General features: G+C 43.5%; 1 protein-coding gene across 1 annotated transcript in view; it reads right to left on the bottom strand.

The window, feature by feature from the left end:
- Positions 1 to 27,500, bottom strand: part of galnt18b (UDP-N-acetyl-alpha-D-galactosamine:polypeptide N-acetylgalactosaminyltransferase 18b) — an 84,588-nt gene that overhangs the window by 34,792 nt on the left and 22,296 nt on the right. Inside the window, 2 exon segments of the mRNA XM_048232310.1 lie at positions 6,164 to 6,330; positions 6,808 to 7,009. Of these exon segments, the coding sequence (XP_048088267.1) occupies positions 6,164 to 6,330; positions 6,808 to 7,009 (369 nt within the window).

Below are 27,500 nucleotides of genomic sequence, written 5' to 3'. Positions count from 1 at the left end.
ATATTTTTGTGAGTGTGCTGGTGTATTCTGAAGTGTGTGTGTGTGTGTGTGTGTGTGTGTGTGTGTAACCTGTATTGTGTGTAACCTGCACGATTCAGCCCTGCACATGCCTGGACTCGAACCGCGCAATAGTCAGCACAATAGTCAGCACAATAGTCGGATTGGGAGTCGAGCGTGAAGACCATCGGGCTACTAGCTTTCATGCCAACAGAACTCTTGAGGCGTCAGGGAGTGAGGTTTACCAATGTTCCACACACACAGCTAAGCTAGCTGGCATCAGTGTGTGTGTGTTTAGGTGTATATTCTGATGTGTGTGTTTAGGTGTGTATTCTGGTGTGTGTGTGTGTGTGTGTGTGTGTGTGTGTGTGTGTGTGTGTGTATGTATGTGAATTTGCACTCTCTCCCACCACTGCCCTCTGCTCCCACTGATGTGTTTCAGTATCACAGCAGACCTGCCAACTTGAAGCACCTCGGGCTGAGAAAAAACAAAATACTCATGTCGGCCTTTATGCGTACGTTAGGAGAGTTAGGGTCACATGGTAGGGCCAGCACTGACTTACAGGCGTGGCTTCAGTGATGTCACTACCTGTGGCTAATTAGGTTCAATTGAACACCTGTCCTGGGTCCTTGGCTCACAATTAGTTTGCAGGACTATGGGGAAGACTGGCGACCTGTGTTTCGACCTCATGTGCGTTTGCCTGTTGCCAGTCCGCCAAACTTGGACCTGTCTCATTTTCGTTCATTTGGATTTTAAACCACCACACAACAAACTGAACTCAGATTAGGAGCCAACGCTTGGGCTATTCAGGAGACATCGGGAGAGAGCTATACCGGGTCAGCGAGAGTGACCTCTCCCTGGAGCTCTGCTAAAGCTGACACACACACATTTGCACTCAGACACGGTAGGTTCTACTTCCACGTCTTTACATCATGTAGGTCCAGTGTGCAGGTTAGTTAGAGCAGGGGTTCCCAAACTTTTCCACGACAAGGCCCCCCAAATACCACTATGTTCTGGCCAAGGACCCCCTTAATGTGTTCTTAAACCCATCAACAATACTACGGCAAATTTAAAAATACATTAAGCTAATCCTAATAATTATTTTAGCCACAAGCACTTCGCGATGGAGCATACAGTGTGTAAAAATTGCATTTGGGGCTTTATGCTATATGAGAGTTATCACTCTACTATTATTCCCAGTCATTATCATGGAAAATATAATGTACAGATATTTGACTAATTATTATAATGGCATTGTAGAACAACCCTCATAGTAATAGTATATTTTAAATTCTTCAAATGTATTTGCTGCTTTTCTTTTTCCTACCAACTTGCTGGGGCCCCCCTGACACCCCCTCACGGCCCCCACTCTGAAAACTACCGAGTTAGAGCTTTGCTTTCAGCTTACATTGCGGAGCAAGGTCAGCTAAACATTATACCCTGGACAACATAGCTTTAGTTAGATGCTGTGCCTCGACCTCTTCGTAACAGCATGCAGCCAAAAACACACATAGCCATACACACTAGCTACATTTTGGATAGCGACCCATATTTAATGTCGGATATCTATCTAAATTTGATCCAATGTGTGCAAACTGAATCTTTTACAATAGCTCTATAATGTGGACAATCTGTTTTGGAGCCCAATAATCCTGACCTATGAAAAGACTTGTGTTGATAGAGACTGATGTGGATATGTTATCCATTATGTTGTGGATATATATCCATTTTCTTATATATGGTCTCTATTTAATCATGCCTGGTCTATATTACCTCTTTTTAATCCATTATTATTAGCTATTTCTGTTGTAAAGAAATACATCGATCCCTCATGTTATGCCAACATACAGTATTTCATTCACCTGGATGTAGGCTACAGTATATAGAGGCTTATGGACATCTGTTCTAGTCCGTGTGCAGTCGAACATAATCACAATAGCCTACAGTATATAGAGGCTTATGGACATCTGTTCTAGTCCGTGTGCAGTCGAACATAATCACAATAGCCTACAGTATATAGAGGCTTATGGACATCTGTTCTAGTTCAGTGTGCAGTCGAACATAATCACAATAGCCTACAGTATATAGAGGCTTATGGACATCTGTTATAGTCCGTGTGCAGTCGAACATAATCACAATAGCCTACAGTATATAGAGGCTTATGGACATCTGTTCTAGTCAGTGTGCAGTCGAACATAATCACAATAGCCTACAGTATATAGAGGCTTATGGACATCTGTTCTAGTCAGTGTGCAGTCGAACATAATCACAATAGCCTACAGTATATAGAGGCTTATGGACATCTGTTCTAGTCAGTGTGCAGTCGAACATAATCACAATAGCCCACATGTATATAGAGGCTTATGGACATCTGTTCTAGTCAGTGTGCAGTCGAACATAATCACAATAGCCTACAGTATATAGAGGCTTATGGACATCTGTTCTAGTCAGTGTGCAGTCGAACATAATCACAATAGCCTACAGTATATAGAGGCTTATGGACATCTGTTCTAGTCAGTGTGCAGTCGAACATAATCACAATAGCCTACATGTATATAGAGGCTTATGGACATCTGTTCTAGTAGTGTGCAGTCGAACATAATCACAATAGCCCACATGTATATAGAGGGCTTATGGACATCTGTTCTAGTCAGTGTGCAGTCGAACATAATCACAATAGCCCACATGTATATAGAGGCTTATGGACATCTGTTCTAGTCAGTGTGCAGCTCTAACATAATCACAATAGCCCACATGTATATAGAGGCTTATGGACATCTGTTCTAGTCAGTGTGCAGTCGAACATAATCACAATAGCCCACATGTATATAGAGGCTTATGGACATCTGTTCTAGTCAGTGTGCAGTCGAACATAATCACAATAGCCCACATGTATATAGAGGCTTATGGACATCTGTTCTAGTCAGTGTGCAGTCGAACATAATCACAATAGCCCACATGTATATAGAGGCTTATGGACATCTGTTCTATATGTGCAGTCGAACATAATCACAATAGCCCACATGTATATAGAGGCTTATGGACATCTGTTCTAGTCAGTGTGCAGTCGAACATAATCACAATAGCCTACATGTATATAGAGGCTTTGGGACATCTGTTCTAGTCAGTGTGCAGTCGAACATAATCACAATAGCCTGTATATAGACATGGACATCTGTTCTAGTCAGTGTGCAGTCGAACATAATCACAATAGCCCACATGTATATAGAGGCTTATGGACATCTGTTCTAGTCAGGTGTGCAGTCAACATAATCACAATAGCCCACATGTATATAGAGGCTTATGGACATCTGTTCTATATGTGCAGTCGAACATAATCACAATAGCCCACATGTATATAGAGGCTTATGGACATCTGTTCTAGTCAGTGTGCAGTCGAACTTAATCACAATAGCCTACAGTATATAGAGGCTTATGGACATCTGTTCTAGTCAGTGTGCAGTCGAACATAATCACAATAGCCCACATGTATATAGAGGCTTATGGACATCTGTTCTAGTCAGTGTGCAGTCGAACATAATCACAATAGCCCACATGTATATAGAGGCTTATGGACATCTGTTCTAGTCAGTGTGCAGTCGAACATAATCACAATAGCCCACATGTATATAGAGGCTTATGGACATCTGTTCTAGTCAGTGTGCAGTCGAACATAATCACAATAGCCTACAGTATATAGAGGCTTATGGACATCTGTTCTAGTCAGTGTGCAGTCGAACATAATCACAATAGCCCACATGTATATAGAGGCTTATGGACATCTGTTATATATGTGCAGTCGAACATAATCACAATAGCCCACATGTATATAGAGGCTTATGGACATCTGTTATAGTCCGTGTGCAGTCGAACATAATCACAATAGCCTACACATGTATATAGAGGCTTATGGACATCTGTTATATATGTGCAGTCGAACATAATCACAATAGCCCACATGTATATAGAGGCTTATGGACATCTGTTATATATGTGCAGTCGAACATAATCACACATGTTTGTTTTCTTTTTTCACTTTCTTTTTCTTTTTAAAAATACATTCAATGTTCAATTATTACCTGTTGACTAACGCAAATTACTGATTGCTTTTAAAGAATTTCACTTGCACATGCACTCAGTTTCTTTCAGATCGCAGTGTCTTTCTGCCATCTGTGAGGCTGCAGTGATTACATTACCCCCATAGGTGCAAGCAGGCCGTCTCTCACACACACACACACACACACACACACACGCGACGCGACGCATGACGCGACGCGACGCGACGCGACGCATCGCGCGACGCGCATCTCCATCTGGTTCTCGCTTGTTTTCACGCTAATAAACAAGGAAATTGATCTATATGCTCCAAAGAAAAAACAAACTGAACACTCATCAGTGAGAAACTCAAAATATTTGGCCTAGGTCCACTTAGAGACTCGTTGTTAAAGGTGCTCTAAGCGATGCTGGGTAACATCACTTCTGTTGACTTTCAAACAAAACAGAGAGCTAGCTCGCTACTTCCACCCCCTCCCTCCCGTGCTGCTCCCATGCAATTGAAACTCTCCTAAACGCGCATCTCATCTGTGATTTGCTGGAACAGTTTGTCATGTTTTTATGGGCTAGGTTTGCCCAGGTTATTTTTGTTGCCGTTCTTGGAGCCTGGGCTGTCCACAGAGATCGCATTTTTTTTACAGTGTATTCAGGACACAGACAGCTAGCGGTTGGTGAGGTGATGTTTGCAGTAAGTGACATAAAAAACGCATCACTTAGAGCACCTTTAATGGCTGCATTTGGCCTTGGAAAGGTTTGCTGAACGCCTTTTAGTTATGAAAACTTTAACCATCAGCAACACATGGAAAATATAATGCTAACTGAAACAACAGGTGAACAAGTAATAACTTTCCAAGATAACATCAAACTAAGCAAAATGGGCCTAAGCAAAATGCATACAGGTTAGCAGGTCTGTAACAGTCAGTGATTGGTCCGCCACACACACATGTACGCACACGCGCACGCACACGCACACACACACACACACTCACACAAGCAATGTTGCTTCCAGTCAGCTTTCAGCTCTCATAGTCGCATCATTTTCACACTTTTATTACAAACAATGTCTGACTAACACACACACACACACACACACACTCTTAACTGAGATGTATGAAAAGGACAGACACTAAAGCTCTTAATGAACTGCACTCTTATCCTAAACACAGCTTCTGGCATTCTTCCTCCACTTCAACACCAGCACACACACACACACACACACACACACACACACACACACACACCAGCACACACACACCAGCACACACACACCAGCACACACCAGCACACACACACACACACACAGCACACACACACACACACAGTGATGCAAAGTGAGCGCACACACACACACACACAGGGATGCAAAGTGAGCGCACACTCACACACACACACACACACACACATTGTTTCTTTCCCCCCTCAGCTCGAGAACACACACACACACACACTTTTCCCCTGAGCTCCAATCTCTCTCTCTCTCTCTCACTCACACACACACACACACACACACAGACACACACACACACACACACACACATACACGCGCACACCCACACACACACACACACTTTTGCTCACTAATTATCCTTCTTCACCTCGTCCCTAATCCTGGAGCACAGACACTAATTATGGGCATTAGGCAGGCAGATTAAAGAGAAACACACACACACACACACACACACACACACACACACACACACACACACACACACACACACACACACACACACACACACACACACCAGCAGCACACACACACACACACACACACACACACAGAGTTAATTATTCACATGCTGAGAATCCCACTGAAGCCCTCTGTGCGGAACACAAAACCCCGGCCTGTTCTCTTTTGTTCCATGTTAGTTCGCTAGAACAGCACATACAAGAACCCTGCAGGACGCCTAGAACCCTGCAGCTCCCTCTGACACGGCATCCTAATGAGGCCACGGAACAGCTCTGTGTGTGTGTGTGTGTGTGTGTGTGTGTGTGTGTGTATGTGTGAGGTGTGTATGTGTGTGTGTGTGTGTGTGTGTGTGTGTGTGTGTGTGTGTGTGTGTGTGTGTGTGTGTGTGTGTGTGTGTGTGTGTGTGTGTGTGTGAGAGTGTGTACCATTGCTGGAGTTGTCGTCCACCAGGATGATCTCCTTGAGCAGGTGTGTGGGCGTGGTGTGTATGGCGGAGTGGATGGAGCGCAGGATGACGGACAGCGCCTCGTTGACGAAGATGAAGACGATGCTCACCTGGGGCAGGTGGGGCGGGTAGGAGATGTTCTTACACCTGATAATACAATAGAGACAATAGACACACACACATTAGACACACACACACACACACACCTACGTACATTAGACACACACCACTCACACACACACACACACACACACACACACACACACACACACACACAATGCAATCTCCATCTGGTTCAGACACACACCACTCACACACACATTAGACAAACACACACACAAACACAGATACACACATATTAGACACAAACACACACACACACACACACATTAGACAAACACACACACACACATACACACACATACATTAGACAAACATACACACATATACACACACATTAGACACACACACACACACAACGTACATTAGACACACACCACTCACACACACATTAGACAAACACACACACACACATACACACACATTAGACACACACACACACACACATTACACAAACATACACACACACACACACAGACACACACACACACACACACAGCTTACCCGTCTGGCCTGAGGTCAGGGATGGGGCGGTCCAGTGAGATGCGGTCGCTAAGGTAACTGTTGTAGCCGTGCGCCTGGAACATCTTGAGCGCCACGCGCCGGCTCTCAGGGCCCAGGTCCCGCCCCCAGTGACTGAAGAGGGAGGAGTCAGAGAAGGACTGCTCTGCCTCCGCCTGCACACCCTCTCCTCTCAGAGGAATCTCTACAAACAAACAAACAAACAAACAAACACACATAAACAAACAAATGAACAAACAGCTGAGAGCTTCCCATCGTGCAGAATGAATGTAGTTGCAGAAACATCCTGATTTGTAGAAACAGTAAACATTACGCTAGCATGAAACAGCAACACAAAGCCTCCGCAGACGCTAGAATATCCTGCCCTGGGGGACACAACAACAGATGCAAATACACTCAAACACAAACAAGCACAAACAGAAGCATTCAAACACAAACACACAAGACTGCTAATGAGTAAAGTAATCAGCCAGACACAACAGGTCTGTTCACCACTACCCTGTCTCTCAGTACGCACACACACATCTGCACACACACACACCTGTACACACACACATCTGCACACACACACACCTGTACACACACACACCTGTACACACACACACACTTGTACACACACATACATCTGCACACACACACCTGTATACACACAAACCTGTACACACACACTCCTGTACACACACACCTACCTGTACACACACACACATCTGCATCCGTCTCTCAAACTGTACACTCACACCAGCGCTACAGTGTGATTAGCAGGAACACACACTGTGTGTGTGTGTGTACAGGTGTGTGTGTGTGTGTGTGTGTGTGTGTGTGTGTGTGTGTGTGTGTGTGTGTGTGTGTGTGTGTGTGAGACTCACAATAAGAAGATACTCTGGAACAGAGAGCCTGAGTTCCTGTGATCCTGTGTGTGTGTGTCAGGGTTCTTGCAGGTTTCAGTAAGTCAAATTTAAGACCTTTTTAAGACATTTTAAGACCATAAAGATTGAAATTTAAGACCTACACGACGCATTACCAAAAAATATTAAAAATCAAAGAAATTCTGAAAAATCATTGAAAAGTCGTTGAAAAAGCATTAATTTAATTTACAGATAAAGCAATCAAACTAGTGACCTTCCACACCCAACGTCTACAACCCAACTGATTTTTACATTGCTCACTTGTAGTATACTGAAGGAAAAATATCCTCACGTACCAAATGCCCTAAACCTTAAGCCCAAAATGAAAATAATCTAAAACAAACTAGCCCTCAAATAGAATAGATTTCATCAACAAAGTCAAAAATGAGACTGGAGTTGAAACTGGGTGTGAAAGTATGTTTTGGTTGGACACTGCACTTGTGTGCGTGTGTGTGTTTTTGCATTAGAATGTGTGTGGGTGGGGTATGTGTATGAGCCTTGTCAAAGACGTTGTTAGGCTTACAGTATTTTGGGGGAGCTGAAACCACCCAAAGATGATCAAAAGCCCTCCTAAAAATATATAGTATTAATATGCGTCCAAATTCACTTCCATTATTCTCTGTTGAATTGCTCACGGAGTACTTATCTCGCACAAGTCGCACAGATGTCACTTGAAAGAGCGAAACCGGAGCTTTAAAATGATGTTAGTGGCTTGTGCTGATAAACAGTTTGCATTTTGCGGCTAGCTTATGTTTCTCTGCATGCTCTGGCTTGTGACTCCAGCGCCTTCACACCCAGAGTCCCTAATTGAATAGTTTTTTTGCAAAGTTTGCAGCGAGCCTCGCACCTGGAGCTGGGTACCACTTGTAACCAACAGCAGACATCACTGTGATCTAGCCAGTGTTGCCACAGTTACCTTGGAAAAGTAATCTGATTACTCCTTTAAAAAGTAACTTAGTTACTTTTAAAATCAAGTAATCAGTAAAGTAACTAAGTTAGATTACAAGTTACTTTATTAGTTACTTTCAGCAGCTGCTGACAACACCCCCACCGCCTCAACATAAAAATGATAACTGGTTTTGCCAATACTCACTTTATTGGAAATGCATTTTAACAGTAATGTCAACAATGTATAGCAAACATCCCAACCTGAAAAAAAGTAATTTTTGGGAGGTAGCCCTTTAGCCTAATTAGATACTGAAATTCAGATGTTTGTGCAATAATGTCTAGTCAGTACACCAAATAAGGAAGGCCTATTGATAGAAATTGTGATGATAAAATATGTAGATTTTGGTAGTTTGGGCTTTTCATTTTCAAAAAGAGAACAAACGGGAGAGCGCGGTGTTTGCAAAGAAAAGGCTTTTCATGTAGCCTTGGCAACTAGCCATCTAGTATAGGCCTGAATAATAGCAAATTAAATGACACTTGTTAAACTCACTTCAACAAGTCTTTTGCAGCCATGGGCAATGCTACAATTGGCATGGGCAATCCTACAATTATGTTTTACTCTTATGAGACAAGGGTACACTTTCGTGTAGTCTGATGTGAAATGGGTCTTAAATGTTCCTTTTTGGGGGCCACTGACTCTGCTCTGTCTTGGATGCGCTTCAGGCACACACGCACCACCCCTTTCTCTCTCCCTCTCCATCGTGTGCGCGCTAAACTCAGATGCACACGCGATTAGAATTCCCGGTCTGGCTTGTGCGCTCTTGTTCATTCTAGATTCCGGGAGATTTTATCTAATTTGCGGGCGTCAGGAAGCCGCTATCGGGAGACTCCCAGAACTTCAGGAGACTTGGGATGTCTAGCTAGACAGCACTTTGTCACAGGCACAGAGTGTACAACGTACCTTAATGTTATCATGTTTAGTGGACACAAACTCAAAATAATGACTGTATAGCTAAAATGCTCTCTCCTCCCTCTATTGTTGTTTATGTTTGTGTTGCTGCGTGGTATTACACGTGAGTCATCATGCTGAAAACGTGAGTGTTAATCCCCAAGACAAGAAAAAAGCAAAGAATATATCTTTTACTAAGGTAAATGACAAAAATAGTAGGCCTAACGCACAGTGACTTGGATAAGTAACTTGAATCTGATTGCTAGAAATAGTAGCGTGTTAGACTCATTACCATTATATTAAAAAAAAAAATGATCAAAATAGAGTAACGCGTTACTGGCATCACTGGATCTAGCCATGTCTCGTTGAAAGTAGGCCTACACTTTCCCATTTTCCACATGTAGCCAAACTTTAACAAATTCTGAGGAGGCCTTGGTTTTTTGCGGGCAGGTATTGCATTTATCACGGGATTTGTAGATTTATCACTCGTGTGGCTAGGTACCAACACCAATATCCCCAGAAAGAACTACAACACACTGAACCAATGTTCTGAACATTCTGCTGGTTTTGTTACAATGGTAGCAAAGGCGCTAGAGCTCTGCTTTGCAAGCTACGACTCAATACTTTTTTGCTACTTTGTAATAACTTTCTGCGGCCAGCGTTTCTGGAAATGAACGATGGTAAAATATTTTTAGACCTGACTAAATGAATTTTAAGACCTCGGAATGAAAATCTGGCGGTTTTTAAGACGTTTTAAGGCCTTAAATTTAAAGTACTGAATTTTAGGCTTTTTAAGACTTTTTAAGACCCCGCGGGAACCCTGGTGTGTGTGTGTGTGTGTGTGTGTGTGTGTGCATGTGTGACTCACAATAAGAAGATACTCTGGAACAGAGAGCCTGAGTTCCTGTGATCCTGTGTGTGTGTGTGTGTGTGTGTGTGTGTGTGTGTGCATGTGTGTATCACAATTAGAAGATACTCTGGAACAGAGAGCCTGATTTCACCATGTGGAGAGGACTCTAGGTGTAGCAAAACATACAATGTGGTCCTGTATGTGTGTGTGTGTGTGTGTATGTGTGTGTGTTTCTGTTCTAATGTTTACAATAGTTGTTTACAGCAATGCCGTTAACCAATACTGCAGTCCCTTTCTCTCTCTCTCCCTCAATTCAATTCAATAAGCTTTATTGGCATGACTGAAGTAGTACCATATTCAATTCAATAAGCTTTATTGGCGTGACTGAAGTAGTACCATATTTTCCGGACTATTAGTCGCATCAGTCAAAAAATGTGCCATGAAGAGGGAAAAACATAATATAAGTCGCATTTATTTAGAAATGTATTTCACAAACTCCAAGACCAAGAACAGACAGAGACTATGTAACTGGACACATAGAGGCCAAAAAGATTAAGAATTCTACCGGAATGTTGAAGACGAAGGAGTGAAGGGCCCGACGGTAATCGTAAAGCAATTTACAAAAGATTCACTTGCTGATGTGGTACATGAAAATGTAGCTAGAAAGAGAATGCAATGCATGATCATATTACCTACAATGACATTCCATGACATTAGCAAAACTAACAAAAGAAATAGTTTTAATTATTGTTGTTAGTCATGTGGAGCCCTCTGTTAAAATGTAGCATTATTGTACATATTCAGAGATGTACTACCTACTGATCTATTTCTTCCAGGAGGAATGATAGTTCCCACCTCTCCTCGCCAAATAACTTTCTCTCTCTCTCTCTCTCTCTCACCCCCTGTTTCACTCACAAAAACACACAGTGTAAGCAGCCACACACACACACACTGGGACTTTCAGGCAGTGGGATCAGTGTGTTGGATAACTTCATGTGCGGTTACTGAAACAGAATTTAATCAGCCTCTCACAGACTGGGGAAACCTTACCTGGACATTTACTCCTGTGTGTGTGTGCGTGTGCGCGTGTTTGTTGAAGGGCGGGTGACTTGGTCAAGACTGAAAGACAGCTCTGTGAGACATGGGGAGGAGAGAGACCACACACACACACACACGCACACACAGAGCAATAAAGAGGTACAGTTCCCCCTTTCACACACACACACACACACCATCATAGTCACAAGCCACACACATGCATCAGTCAGTTCCTTCGATAAACACTCAAAAACTTGTAATAGAGAAAACAGAAATATGGAGAACAAGTGACGTAACACTTCCAATACAATAAACTGTCCATAAATAAATAAACAGATACATTAAAAACCATTTGCCCAAGCATTTCCAACAAACTTTTCCAACCAACTCAAGGCTTCCTTTGTGTTCCTATGTACCACTAATTGGCACAGGTGTGCAATTTAACCCTTTGTGTTCCTATGTACCACTAATTGGCACAGGTGTGCAATTTAACCCTTTGTGTTCCTATGTACCACTAACTGACTTCCCCTTGTTACTGACTGTGTTCAGGCCACAAGGCTATCATTCACCAGCAGGGGTCATTAAATTAACTTGTCATAAATGGCTCCTACAAAAACTGTAGAACTTGTTTAGTATTTACATACTACAGTATGTTACAACATAGGCTACTATAGAGATCGTATAGTAATACTTTACCCTAGTTCTTTTTTGTAAGGAACTGTTGCTCCAACGTTGTTGAAGGCCTATGTTGGAGTCCACGGATAGCTGCTTCATGACCGAAGTTCAACTCATGGAAGATTAGCCTGGCTAGTGGTGGATAATGACGTATTTTACTGGGCTATCTATCTATTTACTACAATGGACTCTCTTACACTACAAACTGAATGTTAGGCCCTGGGCCTCTGACAAAAATGATGAGTCTTTCAAAAGATCAAAAGTGCTGGCAACAAACTTGCCCATGCGCTATGGTTTTGGGAAACGCACCCCAGATGGTGTTGCCAACACCCGCTCTGCTCTGTTTGTCCAGTAACATTAGGCTAGTTAGAGTGAGAGCTAGTTCCTCTCATATCAGTAACAATAGGCTAGTTAGAGTGAGAGCTAGTTAGGCTAGTTACAGTGAGAGCTAGTTTCTCTCATATCAATAACATTAGGCTAGTTAGAGTGAGAGCTAGTTAGGCTAGTTAGAGTAAGAGCTAGTTCCTCTCATATCAGTAACAATAGGCTAGTTAGAGTGAGAGCTAGTTAGGCTAGTTACAGTGAGAGCTAGTTTCTCTCATATCAGTAACATTAGGCTAGTTAGAGTGAGAGCTAGTTAGGCTAGTTAGAGTGAGAGCTAGTTAGGCTAGTTAGAGTGAGAGCTAGTTAGGCTAATTAGAGTGAGAGCTAGTTCCTCTTTCTTTTTTCCATCACACTCATGCGCCGCACACTGCAGACCTGGCATGGTGCCGGAATATACACGCACACACACGCACACGCACACACACACACACACAGGACCCCTGAGGTGCACTCTGACACTCAGAGTCTAACCACTGACCTCAACATCATCATCACTATGGAAACCAGAATGAACAGAGGAGCGGAGGAATACATGAGGAAATAAACACAAATCATCTCCATGAGGGCAGTCAGATGGAGCTATTTCAACCACATCCTGGCATGCCGTGTGTGTGTGTGTCCATCAGCAGGAGAGTGTGTGAGTGGGAGCTGTTCTAATCTAGGCTGCTGACTGGCTGCATGATATTGGAGCTCTGTGGGATGCATGATATTGGATTTTTCTGACGATATTTAATACGCCAATAGAAACCTCTTGCTATATACATATAAACTTGAACAAGGAATAAGAAAAAGAGGAAATCATTGCAACATGGTGTAGATGCTATAGTATATATGGTATACCATCTACCACAATATAAACTCTAGCATCTACACCATCTACCACAATATAAACTCTAGCATCTACACCATCTACCACCATATAAACTCTAGCATCTACACCATCTACCACCATATAAACTCTAGCATCTACACCATCTACCACCATATAAACTCTAGCATCTACACCATCTACCACAATATAAACTCTAGCATCTACACCATCTACCACCATATAAACTCTAGCATCTACACCATCTACCACCATATTCGGTATACTATAGCATCTACACCATCTACCACCATATATACTATAGCATCTACACCATCTACCACCATATACGGTATGCTATAGCATCTACACCATCTACCACCATATATACTATAGCATCTACACCATCTACCACCATATATACTATAGCATCTACACAACCTTCCCACTAATCCTGTGCTAGAAGCCCGGTTTTACACTGTCTGCTGCTTTTTTGTGTGTGTGTGTGTGTGTGCGTGCTTTTTTTGAGACCTTTCTCCTGTATATTTAGCTTCATGAGAGTCTCAGTCTCAAACAGGCAAAAACAGTCTGCAATATACATAAACAAACCTATTCTGTCACATCAGCAAAAAACAGGCTGCACGATACTATATCTCAGACACACACAAACACACGCATAATAGAGAGAGAGAGAGAGAGATGATCTGGCAGACCCTCTATCAGCCCTTTCTGTCACTTCCTTTACACACTATGCAATGGCAGCCCCTCCCCAAAGCCCTGGTAATAACACACACACATACACACACACACACACACACAGAGAGAGAGAGAGAGAGAAATCTCCCGCTACAGACTACTGCTAAATCTCCCAACTACAGACTACTGCTAAATCATCTCCTGCTACAGACTACTGCTAAATCATCTCCTGCTACAGATTACTGCTAACAGATTACTGCTAAATCTCCCTGCTACAGATTACTGCTAAATCTCCTGCTACAGATTACTGCTAAATCTCCCAACTACAGATTACTGCTAAATCTCCCAGCTACAGATTACTGCTAAATCTCCCAGCTACAGATTACTGCTAAATCTCCTGCTACAGACTACTGCTAAATCTCCCAGCTACAGACTACTGCTAAATCTCCCAGCTACAGACTACTGCTAAATCTCCTGCTACAGACTACTGCTAAATCTCCCACTACAGATTACTGCTAAATCTCCCACTACAGACTACTGCTAAATCTCCCTGCTACAGACTACTGCTAAATCTCCCAACTACAGACTACTGCTAAATCTCCTGCTACAGACTACTGCTAAATCATCTCCTGCTACAGACTACTGCTAAATCTCCCGCTACAGATTACTGCTAAATCTCCTGCTACAGACTACTGCTAAATCATCTCCCGCTAATATTTAGTGCCCCACTCCACCCCTGCACACTGATACACACACACACACACACACTTATTCACACAGTGGGTCCCTATCAATAATTCAATTGAGCCTTATATTTCAGTGTCAGATCAGAGAGATACAGACAAGAGTATCATGAAAGAGAGACAGACCGAGAGAAAGAGAGAGAGGAAGAGAGAGACACACACACACACACACACACCACCTCCTCAGTGCTGATGACAGGCTGGAGGAGTGCGGGGTTCCAATAATCACCATATAAAACGAGTCAAGATGGCGCGCGGAGTCGGCCGCATCGCGAGGCTCTGTGTCTCTCCGCATTTTGCAAATCAGTGGTAAGCTGCTTGTTTATTTCAAGTATTTTCGCTAAACATAGTTTAGTGTACATATCGCACAGCCGACAGAAACTTTTGGACATCGGTTCCTGCAATCTTGACTTCTTTATCAGCGTAATCCCAGAGATGGCCAAACCAGGGGGACGAGCTAACTTTGTTACACCGACCGGAAGTAACCATTGGCCGGGCTAAAAACACAAACACAGGCGAGGCAGAGGGGCGGATTGCAAGCTAAGCTAAAGCTAACTCTGCATCGACTCTTGCTACTAAGCCTTTTCTGCCAATGTTCGTTCCCTGGACAACAACATGGATGGACTGCAGCTGCGGATCACCACACACAGATTGATTATGGACTGTGACACATCATGATTGATTATGGACTGTAACATCATCATTGATTATGGACTGTAACATCATGATTGATTATGGACTGTATAAATCTGGCTTGGTGCATGGACACTACCATCACCACACCCACAAGCTCCCAAGGCATGTGGCAAGGCATTCAGGCCATAACAGACTACAAAACTACTAACACCACCCCCACCACCACCTCCTCCTCCTCCTTGCCTGATGAGCTGAACCACTTGTATGGCCGCTTTGACAGGGATAACCAGGATGTGGCCATCAAGGCTGTGGTGTCTGCAGATAACCAGCCCCTCTCCACCATCGATGTGTGTGCGGCACTGAGCAGGACTTATGCACGTAAGGCTGCTGGTCCTGATGGCACTGAGCAGGACTAATGCACGTAAGGCTGCTGGTCCTGATGGCACTGAGCAGGACTAATGCACGTAAGGCTGCTGGTCCTGATGGCACTGAGCAGGACTAATGCACGTAAGGCTGCTGGTCCTGATGGTCTCCCCGGACGCGTACTCAGGGCCTGTGCAGTGCAGCTGACTGAGGTTTGGACTGACATACAGTACAGTGCCAACATTCACCCCCTTCAGATCAGGAGAGGAGGAGACTAAAGAAGGTCCATATGTCTCCTCAGATCAGGAGAGGAGACTAAAGGTCCATATGTCTCCTCAGATCAGGAGAGGAGACTAAAGGTCCATATGTCTCCTCTCAGATCAGGAGAGAGAAGCTAAAGGTCCATATGTCTGCTCAGATCCTGGAGAGGGAGACTAAAGGTCCATATGTCTGCTCAGATCAGGAGAGGAGGAGACTAAAGGTCCATATCTCTGCTCAGATCAGGAGAGGAGGAGACTAAAGGTCCATATGTCTCCTCAAAACAGGAGAGGAGACTAAAGAAGGTCCATATGTCTCCTCAGATCAGGAGAGGAGACTAAAGGTCCATATGTCTCCTCAGATCAGGAGAGGAGACTAAAGGTCCATATGTCTCCTCAGATCAGGAGAGGAGACTGAAGAAGGTCCATATGTCTCCTCAGATCAGTCTCCTCAGATCAGGAGAGGAGACTAAAGAAGGTCCATATGTTTGCTCAGATCAGGAGAGGAGGAGACTAAAGGTCCATATGTCTCCTCAGATCAGGAGAGGAGACTAAAGGTCCATATGTCTCCTCAGATCAGGAGAGGAGACTAAAGGCCCATATGTCTGCTCAGATCAGGAGAGGAGACTAAAGGTCCATATCTCTGCTCAGATCAGGAGAGGAGGAGACTAAAGGTCCACATGTCTCCTCAGATCCTGGAGATCTTCTACCGCTGCATCCTCACCAACTGTGTCACAGTGGTATGGCAACTGCTCTGCCTCTGACCGGAAAGCACTGCAGAGGGTGGTGAGGCGCACACGCAAATGCTAATTTATTCAAGGACGTAGAGAAAGCACCGGTTTTATAAAATGAGCCAGTGGTGTAGAAATAACTTTTAAGAAATAATCTGTAGCATAGGGTAGGCTACTGCAAAAAAACATTGGATACTAGTGACATGAATCAGCCAACCACTCAGTCTCAAACCGAACTACATGGCCAGTTGAATGTAATTCTCTAAAAGGCAAGCAGTTCAAGAGGGTGCTAAGAAATCATTCTGTTTTTGATACTGTACTTAAATTGGCAAGTGACAAAGTCCATTTCTTTAGAGACTGAAGCTGTAGCTGCAGTATGTTGATTGACATGTTTTAGTTATGTAAAGACATGTTCAAGGAGTTCAGATAGAGCCTGTATCAGGACCCCATTTAGTTCAATGTGTTATATGTACTATTTTTGGTAGCCTACTGTACTTAAATGGCCAGTATTTTTCTTTATTCATTGAAGCCTCTATGTTTACAGGCTTGTGGCAAGATGCACAGAGAATCGTGATATCAATTCTTATTTTCATGATTCATATTTTTCCCCAAATCGTGAAGGCCTACAACCAACCAACTAACCCACCCCCACACACACACACCACCACCACCACTGATGCCGCCTCCTTGCCGTGCCTGATGAGGCATTTCAGCCCCCCCCCCCAATCTAATCTAATGTGTATTGGTTTCCACAACCAGAGACTACGTCACATGGGACTGATGGAGAAACCAATGACTACTAGCTGTTGATGGAAATGTTTCTGTTTTTGCTCTTGTTATTGTTCATGTGATTGCCCACTGACACAGACACAGAGACACACACACAAAGCACACAACAACATAGCCATCATACTTACACACACGCACATGCACACACACAACATAGCCATCATACTCACACACGCACACACACACACACATGCACACCAAATCAGGTTAGGCCTTCATCCCAGTTTTTCAAACGTCCATGAAGATTAACCAGTGTGTGAAAGAGGGAGAGAGAAAGACAGAGAGAAAGAGAGAGAGCAAGAGATGGAGACAGAGGGAGAGATGGAGAGAGAGAGAGGGAGAGAAGGGAGATAGAGGGAGGGGTGGAGAAAGAGAGAGATGGAGAGAGAGAGTGATGAAGATAGAGAGAAAGAGAAAGAGAGAGATGGAGAGAGAGAGTGATGAAGATAGAGAGAAAGAGAAAGAGAGAGATGGAGAGAGAGAGTGATGAAGATAGAGAGAAAGAGAAAGAGAGAGATGGAGAGATGGAGAGAAAAGGAGATGGAAGGAGAGAGAGATAGAGAGAGATGGAGAGAAAAGGAGATGGAAGGAGAGAGAGGCAGAGAGAGATGGAGAGAATGATGTAGAGAGAGAGAGAGAGAAAGAGAGATGGAGAGAGTGATGTAGAGAGAGAGAGAGAGAGAAAGAGAGAGAGAAAAGGTCCTTATCACCATTGTGCAGACCCACACAATAGTGCAGAATGGGAGAATTTGGGGTTTTGCCTCCTGTGTGTGTGAGGTTGCCAGGGTGTGTAGACTAGCCAGGGGTCAGTGTGTGTGTGTGTGTGTGGGTGTGTGCATGTGTGTGCATGTGTGTGTGTGTGTGGAGTTGCTATAATTGAGTGTGCCAAGCCAAAGCAGCATGGCCTGGTGTTCCCCAAACATTCTGTGCACACTGTGACAAACACACACACACACACACACACACACACACACAGAGTAGGCCTGAATTTCACAGACTTTGGTAGGTTAGCAGTGCAGGTTTGAGAGATGGAAGGCAGCAGATAAACTTCACATTAACCTAGCCTAACGTTAACCTAGCCTACTTTTATTTGTTGATCCCAAACCTGGAACAAACAGGTTAACCCCACTGCTGTTCCCCAAGTTCACTCCCATGGAATGTTATTTTATTATAGATTAGATTAGATTAGATTCAACTTTATTGTCATTGTGCAGAGTACAAGAGTAGGCTATTACTGATCATGTGAAGATTATGCGGTGTTGCATTGTGAACTTTAAAACACCACTGGCCTGAGTAATGCGGTCAGTGTAGATGCTATGAGGGGTCACGTTTTATGTGCTAGATCCTCACTTTTCACAGGAATATTTAGGGAAAGGCTGGCAGATGGAGTGAGGAGTGTGTGAGTGAGTGTGTGTGTGTGGTTGTCTGACTGCCTGTTCTGCCTGGTATCACTCCACATATTGATAGGCCAGCCTTCATCAGTATCACCGTGTCGACAGACACTCATCACCATAGAAACAGGGAAAACAACCCCACGTACCCGCAGCAGCACTACATCAGGACACACCTCAGGAACACACACACACACACACCCCTCCAATCCCGTATACTCACACACACACACACACACCCCTCCAATCCCGTATACTTGCACACACACACACACACACACCCCTCCAATCCCGTATACTTACACACACACACACACACACCCCTCCAATCCCGTATACTTACACACACACACACACACACACACACCTCAGGAACACACACACACACACCCCTTAGGAAACACACACACACACACACACCTCAGGAACACACACACACACACACCCCTCAGGAACACACACACACACACACACCTCAGGAAACACACACACACACACCTCAGGAACACACACACCCCTCAGGAACACACACACACACACACACCTCAGGAACACACACACACACCTCAGGAACACACACACACACACACACCCCCTCAGGAAACACACACACACACACACACACACCTCAGGAACACACACACACACACACACACCTCCAATCCCGTCAGATACTTAACACACACACACACACACACACCTCAGGAACACACACACACACACCCCTCCAATCCCGTATACTTTACACACACACACACACACACACCCCTCCAATCCCGTATACTTACACACACACACACACACACACACTCAGGAACACACACACACCCACACACCTCAGGAACACACACACACACACACACCTCCCAAGAACACACACACACACACCCCTCAGGAAACACACACACACACACACACCTCAGGAACACACACACACCTCAGGAACACACACACCCCTCAGGAACACACACACACACACACACCCCCCTCAGGAACACACACACACACACCCTCAGGAACACACACACACCTCAGGAACACACACACACACACACACCTCAGGAACACACACACACCTCAGGAACACACACACCCCCTCAGGAACACACACACACACACACCCTCAGGAACACACACACACACACACCTCAGGAACACACACACACACACACCTCAGGAAACACACACACACACACCCCCTCAGAACACACACACACACACACCTCAGGAACACACACACACACACACACCCCTCCAATCCCGTATACTTACACACACACACACACACCTCAGGAACACACACACACACACACACACCCCTCCAATCCCGTATACTTACACACACACACACACACACCCTCCAATCCCGTATACTTACACACACACACACACACCCCTCCAATCCCGTATACTTACACACACACACACCCTCCAATCCCGTATACTTACACACACACCCCTCCAATCCCGTATACTTACACACACACACACACACCCCTCCAATCCCGTATACTTGCACACACACACACACACACCCCTCCAATCCCGTATACTTGCATACACACACACACCCCTCCAATCCCGTATACTTGCACACACACACACACACCCCTCCAATCCCGTATACTTGCACACACACACACACCCTCCAATCCCATATACTTACACACACACACACACACACACACACCTCCAATCCCGTATACTTACACACACACACACACACACCCCTCCAATCCCGTATACTTACACACACACACACTCCTCCAATCCTGTATACTTGCGCACACACACACACACCCCTCCAATCCCGTATACTTGCACTCACACACACACACACACACACACACACAATCCCATATACAGTATTTGCACATACACGTACACACCCATCCAATCCCATATACTTGCACACACACACACACAGTCACACACATACACACACACACACACTATTATATACTTGCACACACACTCCTGTAAGGATCTTTTATGGCACATCATAAAGCTTCACAGAGTGTATCTGTCTCTGTCCCTTATGAATTATTCCATTCAAGAGCACTGTGGTTTGTGTGTGTGTGTGTGTGTGTGTGTGTGTTGGGGGGGGCAAGGAGAGGGAGGGAGAGAGAGACCGAGAGAGTAATGGAGAGGAATCTCTCATGAGCCTGATGACAGTGTGTGTGTGTGTGTGTGTGTGTTCTGTGTCTGTGTGTGTGTGTGTGTGTCTATCTGTGTCTGTGTGTGTGTGTTTTTGCGTACTGGATGTGAATGTTGCATGTCTGCGTTAACACGCCCACAGGTCTACTGGAGAACCAGAGTGGAATGGTGAAGCTCAGCTATCAGAACAACACATCTGACACACACCGTTAGTTGGGTGCACCACTGCAAAGCTCTTTCTGATGCAGGTTATATAGACCACACACAATTTGAAATCTTTGTCAAACAACATTAAACTTCAAAAAGGTCAAACTGTAGCACGTCCTCAATTGTTTGAGTTTCCTCCACCAAAACTTTAGTGGCCTCCTTAAGGTCAGTCGACACGGTCACCGTGTCTCACCCTAGAGGGGAGAAGGAATGGGGAAAGATCTGGACACATTTTCTTTACTGCAGCCATTGTTACAGACAAGCGCGAGCCATAGCCTGTGAATGAAACAAAGTGAACGTGTAGGCCATAGTGTGACATGGGTAAACCAATGAAATGAAGCGAGCGTATCATAGTGTGACATGCGTAAACCAATGAAACAAGCGAACGTATCATAGTGTGACATGCGTAAACCAATGAAATGAAGCGAACGTATCATAGTGTGACATGCGTAAACCAATGAAACAAGCTTAACGTGATCATAGTGTGACATCGTAAACCAATGAAACAAGCTTAACGATCATAGTGTGACATCGTAAAACCAATGAAACAAGCTTAACGTGATCATAGTGTGACATGCGTAAACCAATGAAATGAAGCGAACGTGTAGGCCATAGTGTGACATGCGTAAACCAATGGTGTAAACATAATAATAGATGACGCCACAAGTTTTTATTTAAAAGAAAGAACGTAGCCTACGTTTGTATATAGGCAATTTATTTTCACAATATTTAATACACAATATAATTACCCGTATTTTTCGGACTATAAGTCGCACCGGAGTATAAGTCGCACCAGTCAAAAAAAATGTCATGAAGAGGAAAAAAACATATATATAAATATATATATGTTTCATCTGAGTCGCAGGACCGGCCAAACTATGAAAAAAAGTGCGACTTATAGTCCAGAAAATACGGTAATACTATTTTATTGCATTTGTATTAGATATTTGAAGAGTAACTGGCAAGTCAATTGGACTAAAGGGAAAAAAAAAAAAAATATTTAGGTCCTAAATTGGCAGGGTCAGTTGGGTTATGGCAAACAAAAATATTTTTAAGGATGGCCTCACAGGGTTATGTCAGGACTTGAATAGTCAGTCCTGCTGGCCTTGAAACATCATCAAAGCCCATTTGTCAGGAAGAGCATTTGTGTGTGTGTGTGTCTGTGTGTGCGTGTGTGTGAAGAGCATTTCTGTGTGTGTGTGTGCGTTTGTGTGTGTGTGAAGAGTATTTCTGTGTGTGTGTGTGTGTGTGTGTGTGTGTGAAGAGCATTTCTGTGTGTACGTGTATGTGATGAGCATTTCTGTGTGTGATTGTGTGTGAAGAGCATTTCTGTGTGTGTGTGTGTGTGTGTGTGTGTGTTTGTGTGTGTGTGAAGAGTATTTCTGTGTGTGTGTGTGTGTGTGTGAAGAGTATTTCTGTGTGTGTGTGTGTGTGTGAAGAGCATTTCTGTGTGTGCATGGCTGTTAATGGATTCCTACTAGTATAACGGTTGGTGGTAGCGTAGTGGTTAAGGAGCTAGGATAGGATGTAGTAAGTAGAAAAGTTGTGGGTTCAATTCCCATCTTCCACTGTTGTGCACTTGAGCACGCACGCACACACACACACAAACACACGCCCGCGCGCACACACACATCTGGCCCACAATCTAAAGAGCAAATCAACCTGTGCACCCATGTGTCAGTGAAAACATTGAGTGTGGTCAGACGCAGTGATCATACATTGCTATTTTGACTAGGGATGCACAATATTGAATTTTAACCAATATCCGATATGCCGATATTTACAAGCTCATTTTGGCCCATTGCTGATGCTGATACCGATATACACCTCTAATTTGTATTCATTGAAAAGTCTCTCCTGTAGCCTAGGCTACTACAATGAACCTGTTATTATGATAGTGTAGGCCAGTGTTACTCATTGCGCAGCTCACAAGCCACATGCGGCTCGTCAAGCTATAATTGGTGGCTCGCATGGAAGCTTTGGTGAGATTTCGCCAAATTTGGTTTTACTAATTTTGAGTAGGCCTAAACTGTTCGCCAAAGGCCATCATCTCTGGCCCCAGCTTGATAAAAACAAAGGTAGGCTCTGATTTAGCCTAGTCTACTGTATGACTTCACCGAGGTGATCTTTAGTTTCGTTCTGCTTACAGTCGGCCTCTCACTGCCACTTGCAACGCCTTTGAATGGAATCCGCTGCCCTGTTTACCGGCAATGCTACAGTGGAGTTAAACTGCCACCTCGTGGCGATAAGTTGTAATACATTTCACGCAGCTGCGCGAATTAAGTGGCCACTTCTAAATGGGACCCACTGTATGTGGTAACACAGCCAATATTTTTTTTTTTTTTTCAAATGTGCTTCATAAACATTTTTAATAATAAACATTTTTAATAATAAAAAAGACACACATTGTTGTAACGAATAGTGGAGTGGATGAGGGAAATGAGTCTGAGGAAGCAGCAAACAGAAATCAGCAGGAAGACACCGGAGAGGGGACGAGCAGACAAACGGCAGGTGTAACGGTACCCAGTAAGAAACGAAAAATACGAAGCACAAGATGAGCACAGAACATTTCAAGACAAGTGGACAGATGAATTCTTATTTGTTCTGCATGGCATGAACCCTCTTTGCTTAATATGCAAACAAACCCGTGCCGGTTTCAAACGAAGCAACTTGGAGCGCCATTTCAAAACGGCGCATCCAAAATTCGTTTAACAGAGGCGTCTTATGAAATCGTGTGGATTTTGGCGCAGGATAAAAAGCCCTTCTCAGACTCAGAAATAGTTAAAGACTGTTTTTTGGCTTCAGCAGAAATACTGTTCACAAACTTTGACAACAAGGACGCCATCATTAAACAAATAAAAGGGTTACAGCTGTCTGATTCAACAATAATGAGGCGAATGGAAGACATCGGAAAGGACATCTTTTCCTTTTTTTTAAGAGGAAATGTTGTGCTTACTACCACTCCATGGCCAAACAAGAGGTGTGGATATTCTGAATGCACTTTTAATATTAGGAGGAAAATCATCTCAGCTTGTCCAAACTTGCAAGTGTGTGTACTCATGGTGCTCCAAGCATGCGAGGCAAAGAGAAGGGTCTTGTTGGCCTCATGAAATCCCCAATTTCATCAGCTTCCACTGCATCATCCATCAGGAGGCACTGGTATCAAAGATAGGAAACAGTGAATTCCAAAATGTGATGCAAAGGGTTGTGCATGTGCATGTGGTCAAATACATTGTTTCAAGAGCACTAAACCAGACAGTTCAGACTGTTAATCCAGGACTATGACACAGAGTACAGCGATTTAGTGAAGTAAGATGGTTGTCCCGTGGAAGGGTGCTGGAGCGGTTCCTGAGCCTCCTTCCTGAAATCAACAGTTTCTTGGACAGCAAGGGGAAACACCAGCCAGAGCTGAAAGACCCGAACTGGCCCTCCTTACTGACCTGTCACCTGAACACTCTCAACTTGCAGCTCCAAGGGAGAGACAAGCTTCCAAGTGACATGCTGAGGGCAGTCAGAGCATTCCAAAACAAAATAACTGCTCTGTGGATACCTGACAGAGAACTCATCCACTTCCCTAAACTCAGAGCAACAACCACAAGTGACCCATCTCTGCAGCAGCACTTCAGCTACAGCACATTTGTTGAAGTTTCTGGAGGAGCTGAAGGGTGAGTGTTTGAATCCAGATTCAGTGATGTGACGGAACATAAGGAGATTTTCAATTTGATTGAAAACGTGTCCTCCCTCACGCCAACCATCACACAACTCTGCCCTGGTGTTCGTGCTGCTCTGGAGAGTGAAATAAGCTCTGCCCATTCTCCAAGCAGGTGTTGGCCACTTCTGGAGTTTGGTTTCTGAAGCAAACTTTCCCAATTTGAAACCATTTGCACAGAAAGTGATGTCTTCCTTCATGAGCACATACACCTGAGTCAACATTTTCGACCATGAACACTATCAAGAGGAAACAGAAACCGACTGACCCATACTCATCTTGAAAGCCTCACTGTGATTGCAACAACAAATTACAAAAACAGCATAAAGAAATTCAAGGACATGCATGCCAGCTTCCGTTCATCTGGTGAAAAAAATAGTGAGGATCACTGGTGTAGGCTACTTGCTGTCGTTACGGGACATTACAATTTTTACTTTGATTCAACCCTGTATCATTTTAAAAAATAGACATTCACTCATGAAAAATATTTAAATTATTTCAAATATGGCACATTAAGTAGCCTAATATTTTCATATAAACATCATGTAAACAACATGTAAATGTCATACGATTTTCATATAAACATCATGTAAACAACATGTAAATGTCATACGAACAGTAGCCTACAAGACAGCTCCACAAGAATGACACATTGTTCTCAAATGGACAGAAATGCAGCTGTAACCCTGTAAACTCTGTAGAGTAAAATGAATGGGACCTAGGCTAGTAACTTTTCGTTCTGGACTTCATGAAACTCACGCTAGCTTGCTAACGTGACACTTTGTAGAGTTCAGGATGATGGCTCTTAAGATGTGTAATTAAATTGGTAACGTTAAAAGCCCGGACTCGAACCCGCGAACAGCAGCACCTTGGATCGGGAGGCGAGCGTGCTGACAGTTGAGCCAATAGCCCAGGCTATTGGCTCGCATGCCAGCAGCACTCTTGAGGCGTCGGGGAGTGAGGTTTACCAACGTTCCACAAGCACAGCTAAAGCCCTCCTTACACTGACAGAGTTTTAAGTCACAGACTATGATTTTGCAATGACTAGGGATCTTGCAGGGCTTGCAAGACTTACCCATTGTGCAATATCAACAGGAACTGAAATGATAGCCTATACTAAACTCAGTCATATTTTCATGTTTCTGCAGCATTGTTTCATGCGCAACATCCTTAGCCGATATAGAGTTGTTTTGTCACGTGGAAGAGCCGACTAATGATGTATAAGAAACTAAATAACAAATTATCATATTCATGGGTTTCATCAGGTCTCTTGCTACAGCTGTCGCCTACTTTGCCCCTTCCTGTTTGGTGTTGGAGAGAGGTCACTATTGGTTTTTATTAGGGCTGTCAAAATAACTGATTAATTTTGATTAATTAATTTGAGAAAAAATAACTGATTAAAAAATTAGTGCAGATTAATCGATTCCGTATGACCTTTGACCCCGAGCCGTTCTAGTCAGTAAAAATTAGACTGTAAAATGAAGGAGAGAGAAGAAAACGTGGATCATTGATTGGAACATTTACTTTTAAAAAACGGCCTGATGGTGTTGATAAAAATAAAGTCCTCTGCAATGTCTGCAGCAAGGAATTTGCATATCACCTGAGTTCATCAACTCTATAGTCGCACATCAATGCAAAGAAATAAGTGTTGACATTGAGGGGAGTGTTAATTTATTTTCATTGTGTCCCCTAGGTTATATCTGTGGCCTGAAATGCAATGTACAGTATGTGGGAAAAAAACTTCTTCCCAAAACACTTTTGAATTTCTTTCCTCAGCATATTAGGTCATATCATAGATTATTATGGCCATTATTTGAACAGTGAAAATAATAATAAAAGAGTTTTTGAACTTTAATGTCACTAATGCTGATTATTTCAATGATTCATTTGAATTTAAATATTTAAAATACTTTCACAGCAAAAATTATATATGCGATTAATTTAGATTCATTATTCACAGAGTATGTAATTAATTAGATTAATTTTTTTAATCGATTGACAGCCCTAGTTTTTATATTGTTCACGTCACTATTTGCATGAGCCACGACTAGAAAAAGATGTTTGATATTGTCGTAACGGCAAAACTAGAGAAAGACTGACTTAAAACCGCTAAGATTGGCACCTTACACTTAACGATCTAGTTGACGGGAGCGCGCCACGATTCCACTACAACTCCCATGATTTCTGTCCGACTTTGGACATTTAGTCGCCGACTGTGAAAACAGACCAAAATCGTACAATGTAAGGCCACCATAAGCTAGCTGGCATCCGTTACACAAGCCCTGCAAATAGCAATTTTGTTATCAGTTTTTATCAATTTGGAAATACTGCCATACAGCCAACATGTTGAAGTATGTTGTGGTGCTCATAGTAACGTTAACATTTGTCTGTGTGTGTGTATGTGTGTGTGTGTGTGTGTGTGTGTGTATGTGTGTGTGCAGTATGTGTGTGTGTGTGTATGTGTGCGTGCGTGTGTGTGTATGTGTGTTTGTGTGTGTG

Source organism: Alosa alosa, chromosome 21 (genome assembly GCF_017589495.1).
Source record: "Alosa alosa isolate M-15738 ecotype Scorff River chromosome 21, AALO_Geno_1.1, whole genome shotgun sequence".
Classification (NCBI taxonomy): domain Eukaryota; kingdom Metazoa; phylum Chordata; class Actinopteri; order Clupeiformes; family Clupeidae; genus Alosa; species Alosa alosa.
Note: the sequence above shows the minus strand (reverse complement) of the source record. Positions and strands in the feature narration are given on the sequence as shown.